The sequence below is a fragment of the Plasmodium inui genome (assembly GCF_000524495.1).
Source record: "Plasmodium inui San Antonio 1 unplaced genomic scaffold supercont1.79, whole genome shotgun sequence".
In the NCBI taxonomy this organism is placed as follows: Eukaryota; Apicomplexa; class Aconoidasida; order Haemosporida; family Plasmodiidae; genus Plasmodium; species Plasmodium inui.
Window position 1 is genome coordinate 1 of NW_008481913.1, and position 6,868 is coordinate 6,868.

A 6,868-nucleotide genomic window follows, 5' to 3' on the forward strand; every position below is an offset into this window, starting at 1 on the left:
CAGGAATTAAATTAAACTACTATGGCTTTTCTCAGCGAATCCAATTCCGCTTTGGCTGATGAATGCTCCCCTAGGAATAAAAGGAGGAACGAAACACATTCTCCCGCCCCAGAAGCCGGGGACGGGACCCCATATGGCCTTAACTTCCGAAGATCCTTTTTTAGCTGCTGCTCAGTTTCACTTATCGTTGTCGACACTTATATGTTGCTAATAGGAAGCTATATGGAGTAGAGATTTCTTGAAGAAATAATACGAAGCCTCTCGAAATTTCTTATTTTGTTCTTACCCTGGATCGAGTGTACCTTTTTTTTGGATGTTTATATGGAGAAAGCAGTCTATACATATGAAATATAAATAAGATACATATGACTAACGTGTACACCATCTGTCGTTCAAGACTTGTTTAAAAAATTTGTCGCAGGAAATAAAACCCTGGAGAGGAAGATAATGCCCCTAATACGGGACAGGATCTTCTCGGCGTTAACTGAAGATGGATGTCTGAAAGGAGAAGGCTCAAATAAGAATGTAGGTTCTACCCATTCTGAATCTAATGATGGCGTTTTATCTGGGTTTGATGAAATGAAATTAGGTGAATAATTTATGAAGACGCTCCACAACTTAGGTTGAAAGACACAGCAGAGGAAAATCTCTAAGCCAAAAGGAAGATCCTATCTCAGAGTAGAGCGCGCCAAGGGATAATAGAGAATAGGAAGCAAACAATTTGCGGATAGTTGTTTCTAACTATTCCGGAGTGCAATGTCAGATACCGCAATGACAATGTGCCACTATGCACATCGTGTATTCAACAGTACTTCTCACTCTATAATCCCTTCAAGCGCAACATTCATTGCCACTTCATTGTATGAAGAAATTTTGACCACCAAGAACTTGTTCCTTTTGTTTCTTCCTTAATGATACATTAATTACTGCAGTGAATAACTATTTATCTGTTAATGGCGAATATCTAAGCCGTATCTGTTTTTTCTTTCGTTTACAGGACGGCAAAGATCGAACATATCAAGTCATAGTGTATTTTTATCTGAACGAATTATTCCTCTTTCGCCCCTGGATTTGTTCTGTTGGAGACACTTAATATTATGATGTGAATAAAAGTTTCGTGATATCACCCATCTCACCTTTATCTTATATGGAGGATTTAATAGGTTAATTCAGTAACTGACCAATCTAAGCAGAAGAAATAAACCTAAATATCCACAACATCATTGGGGGGGGGTTCAACATAAAGCCATGTGATCATAATATTCTAACCACAACCCATGAAAAAGATGACTTCCTCTCCCGGAACAAGCCATGACGAAAATGGAAGCTCCGTATATATATAAATATATATAATATCTATAGAGGTCTAAGGGCGAGATAGATAGAGACAGAAAAATTCCATTATTCATTTCTCTGCAAACCACATGCGTTTCTACCCTCTATACCCGGAACAAACTTTAACCTTCCTCTATATATGAAATAATCTTGATGCATATTCCTTTTCCCATTATGTATACATTATCAGATAAACCCGATTGATAGGGAGGAATGGGTTCAATTTCATAAACAGGCACTACTCAAATCAAGGCGGAGAAAAGGACCACTAAATCGATGTCTAGAGAAGACATATTATTATATTTGTAGATAATATTTCATTAAAAGTGACCCTGTTTTAATAGCACGAAAACATTCCCGCAATAGTCATGTTAAGTAGAAAAACAGCTCCAAATCAAAATCCAATCGGAAACATGATGGAGGAAATGTCTAGTAGGATTCAGTAGATGATACAACCAGCTTCACGGGAAGGACGTATATATAATTGTATTTCGGTGATGCAAACAATCTTCCATGATTATTTCAAGGGCTACTATTGACGAATTCGAATTAGCTTATGTGCTCCTTGTATTTTGTTTTGTTTTTTTAAGATATTACAGACATTATGTGGCTTATTAGGAATCTGTAGCTGTAATCTCATTAAAAAATAAAGGAATTATTTTTAATTCCTCCAAAGATGCATACATATGTAGATATACAGGCTTCCTTCCTTACTGTATTGATAGTTATTTTTTAGTAAAAACTAAAATCAGGGAATTATAGAGGCAAATTCATTTTAATACGTAAAATCGGTTCTGAACCTTCCCTAAAGAATCATCCCCAGGCAATAAACAATAACCATCCGGCCACTACTCATGGGGCATACAGAAAGAAGAGGCTTTGAAGGAACCTGTGAAAACTACACACACACGCCTTAGCCCACAAGAACTCAGTCGTCAGGCCCAAATCCGGGAGGTACCAACGAAGGGGTAGCCATTGAGACAGGACAACTACGGATCAAACCCAAGGAACATATCTCGGCAATACTAGACTTAAAGGAGGCCCCCGGACGATCCATCTTGGATGACAAGAAACAGCAACTGAGCAGCAGAGGCTAAATGTAACACTGACCCATAACCGCTAAGAAGTAGGGTATGAAGCCTCAAGACTGAGCACTAAAAGGGGTTACATATCGCAAATAACCAAGCCAGTGAGTCAAACGCACAGAGTACTAAGAGATAGACCAAACACGTTATAGGAGGACAAATAACAAGGAATTAAGGCCCTAGAGGAAATAAAGGGACCGTAGAGGAACAAAACTAAAAATAGAAAAGCCGGCTGAGGCGCAAACCCTAATCAATAAAGATTATGGAACCCACTAATGAAGAAGACGTGCCGGAAACAGCCACAGGGGAGAGGAGGATTAGGAGGCAGAGTCTAAACACTAGGGCCTAACATGTGTATACTAAATGGTGACGCCTAAATATTGAAAGAAACATAGTATATTCTGAACAAGAGAAACACGAACAGGAAAAGTAAGCGTAGTGACTACCAAATAGACGCTAAACCTAACCACGAAGAGGTAGATAATAACAAAAGGAGTCTACCCACCAAATTATAAGCCTTAATCCCTACGCACTGAAGGAAAAACACTACGGCCTATAAAATCTGAAACCCAGAAAGAGCTCTGAGAGAATAAAGAATAAGACAATCCCCCAAGGCTCTAACGGAAAGCAGCTACACCCTAATCCCACAACAATAATCACTAAATACAGACCCCTGATAAATGAAACATAGCCACCTTACCCAGGTCCCTACGAAAGAGACCCTAATCCATAACCCAAACGTTAAATATACCACCCAGAAGCCGAAGCCCTGACCGATACAAACAAACCTTAAACAATGTGGGAATGACAGCACCACCTGAAAGATGAACCTTAAATCCTCAACCTGAACCCGGAAAATGCAACCTAAACCATAAACACAAAGAAGTAAAGGCAGAACCACCAGGCATAACCGCCTAAACTCCAAATCCAAATGGGGGGACAGTAAACAGAGAAACCTGGAACCCAATCCAGGACCACTAAACCTTAAACCATACACCCTGAAATCTGAGTTCCTGAGAGAAGAACCCTGACCCCTGAACCAGAGAGTCTCCACGTAAGCCCTAAACCTAAATGCCGGACCCCCCAACAATAAAGGCTAAACCCTGAAGCCACGAGCTGACCCAACCCTCCCAAACGTAAACCAGCAAAGCTACGGTCTGAGCAGTCAGCCCTAAAGAGCAACGCTCAGACGACAGCCCTACCTCATAAAACTAAGGCAAGAAACCGAATCCCTAAAAACTAAACACAGCCCCCTGGACCCGAAGGCCTAGACACTCAATACTAAACCCTGAACCATAAACCCGACATCCTAAACCCTAAACCCTAAACCGAGAACCATAAACCCTGAAACCTAAATGATAACGGTAGTCCCTAAACCCTAAAGCTAAGGCCTGAACCCTCAAGCACGAATTCTAAACCCCAAGGCCTAAACCTGAACCCTGGACCCTAACCCCTAAGGCCTAGACGCTTTGCCGCAAAGCACCAACCCTAAACCATTGACCCTAAACCGTAAACCCTGGATCCTAAACCTAAGCCCTGAACCCTAAACACTCATGGCTAGACCCCGACCCGAAAATCCTAACTGTCATAACCCAAACCCTAAACCCCGAAACCACAGATCCTAATCACCCATTGCCCGAAACTCACCTTCCCTTAGTTCGAAACTTTCCGCGTCCATGGCTGTACTAGAAACCTTCATGGATAATGCGCCCCTTTCATGTCCAACTGATGCCCTCCTGAGCTTGAGGGGTCCAACTGACAACTTCCGGGAATCCCTGCCGTAATTGAACCCGGGCAGTTTCTCCTTCTTGCTCTGCAGGGCTTCCTGGTCGCTGGGAAATTTGCCTCAGTCTGTTTGTTCCTTGGCATTGTCATTCCGTACCTGCCCATCCTAGCTACCTGCTCAGCTGTTCATGTTCCGGTAGGCCACTTCTATTCTTCTCCGAGTCTTGGTCCCTAACCACTTAGACCCCGGACTAAAGATTCTCCAATACGCATATGCAGAAGCAACAACGCCTGCGACTGCTGCTATCCCCCCTGCCATCCCGGCCCAGGGAGATGATGAGTCTTCTTGTAGGGGCTCATTACTCGTGAGATCGGCCCCTTGTACCACGCTATTATTCTTCTCCTCGACGCGCGAACCTGCCGGTAGATGTTGGCTTAGTTGGGTAGCCGTGGGGTGGGGGGATCTGTCGTTCGTATTTTGTCCATGAGAATTATCTCCTGAGATGGATACAGAGGGGGGGAAACCGGAATCGCTTTGGACCCCCCTTCTTGATGTGACCGGCTCGTGGTTTGTTGGCGGCTTGGCCGTTGACGCCTCTGATGTCTCCCCTTTGTTTTCCTGAAGGTTGTTCTGATCCTCTGGATGGGGTTGATGGTCGGACTGTGCTGTATTTGACCCTCCAGTGATGGGTGAATGGGTGGAGGGTGCCGCCCTGGTTATCTTTGGGGGGGGTTCCTGTTGGTCCTGCCTCCCCATGCTGTGGCCTGGACCTAATCGGTCCTCGGTTTGTACTGTCTTGGTTTCTGGCAGATAGACACCCAAACTCCCCCCCGTAATCATCAACCTTCCGTTACTGGTGCTGTCGGATTCCCATCTTCTTTTGGTGCTATTCCATTTCAAACTCTTCGTTTCTGAGTTGGGATTTGATCCTGGCCTTAACCAACCATCAACTGTAAAACTATGACAGGTGCCACAACATCTTCTCATAGCCTCATAGACAGTCAATATTAATGATAATGCTGCTGCTGAACACCCTTTGGTATTTCCTCCTGAACCACACTTCGCTATCTTGTCTGATAATTCTTCTGAGCGTCCGTCTTGAATCTTCTCCCAATCCTCTGGGTCGACTGCTAAAGTGTCATTAGCCACCCCACAGAGTTCCTTATAGTTCTTTGGGGCCCCTGCCCTGTCCGTTAAATACTGTTGCTTAAACCCCAGAATTATACAAGTTATCATCATCAACATCGCTTGCGTATTGTTGTTGTCCTCCCAAACTCCCGCCTGGTTCTTATTTGTGACTCCCTTCCAATGCCCGCAGTCCCAGAAGGGGCTGGTGTTTTGGCTCCTGGCAAGATCAGTTTCGCTTGCTATTTCTCCTATTTTTTTCAAAACACACGTTAACAGATCCCCCCAAGTCACGCTATCGCCCCCCAGATGTTTGGATCTTTTAAATCCTGTGTCTCCCGTTCCGATATCCTCCTTAAACTTTCGCCAGTCGTTTGTCAACTTTCCCTCAATCCCCCCTATCCACTGGTTCATACTCGGATATCTGCTTCGTGAGTTGTCCTTGCATGCGCCCATACAGTATTTTCTCTGTGCGTTGTTGTTACAGTTTCCTTGGGCTGTTGAAATCTGGACTTCGACTCCTGTTGGGCTCGAATTTAATGCTCCTATGTCCCAATAACGCTCCATCTTTTTACTGATTCTTCGACCTTCGAATATTAACACTTCTCAACTTTCTTGGGTTGTCGGAATTTCGGACACAATTTTTTCTCACCCTCACATGCTTCAGTGTTACTCTTAACCCCTTGCTGGCTGTAACCTGTCTCTTGACTTAACCCCCCTTAACCCTGTATGCAAATTCCGCCCCTCTTCGAGATGCTTAACCGCTCCTGTTATGGATACCACTAGCTCCCTTCTATGGCGGGATTCAAATGTCCTGTTTCTTCTTCGATTTTCCGGCCTCTTCCTCTCTAATAGACCTTTAGATATTTCCCTGATTCACGATGTCCTGAGTCGTCCAGTTTCTCCTACTTCTGGATTCCCCTTCCCTTATGTATGTGGATGGTCAGGTCCCTGACGATGGGCTATGGCCCACTTGTTGAATCCATTAACTCCTACGTCCCTTCTATTCTGATCGAGAGAGCTGTGGCTGCTGATTCTCCTGATTCCTGGCCTACTGGCTCGAAGTTGTCCCCTTGGCGTTCCCATCCCTCCCTGTGATACCTGACTTGCATTTTTTACCCAATATGACTTCTTTTTCCTTATCTCTCCCTTCTCACCATTAATTGCCTGCCCGCCTCATGGGAGGGGAGTCCCTTGCTCCCCTTGTCCTCGTCACAGAGAACTCTGGATGCAGTTGCTTCCTGTGGTGCCTTTCTTGCCATTTGGACTTGCCCCTTCTCCTTCTTCCTGCTTCTCAACGAGTCCTCCTTGAGTCTTGGCTTCCTTTTCCTTCACCAGGGTCCAGCCTTCCGTTTTTAATTGGTTTGGGCCTTGGGCTTCTTACCGTTGTTGTTTGTTTGGTTGCTTTGCTCCGTCCCTTTTCTGTCCCCCGCTGTGTCTTCCGGACATATCCTTAATACTGACTCGTCAGTTGGATTGAGGTTCCATTGATCGCCTCGGGCTTGCTCCTTGGGTTTTTGCTGCTGGAAAGGGCGCCCTTGCCTCTGGCGCACTTTTCCCTCCCACTTCTCCTTGGTTTGAATCTCTTATTCTATTT

At 44.5% G+C, this 6,868-nt stretch overlaps 1 protein-coding gene across 1 annotated transcript; it reads right to left on the reverse strand.

The window, feature by feature from the left end:
* Positions 1–4,041: 4,041 nt before the first annotated feature.
* Positions 4,042–5,838, reverse strand: C922_05479 (hypothetical protein; the record flags this gene model as incomplete). The annotated part of the gene is made up of 2 exons (XM_008821050.1): positions 4,042–4,252; positions 4,382–5,838. 2 exons carry the CDS (start codon positions 5,836–5,838, stop codon positions 4,042–4,044), a joined length of 1,668 nt encoding a protein of 555 aa, XP_008819272.1.
* Positions 5,839–6,868: the final 1,030 nt, after the last annotated feature.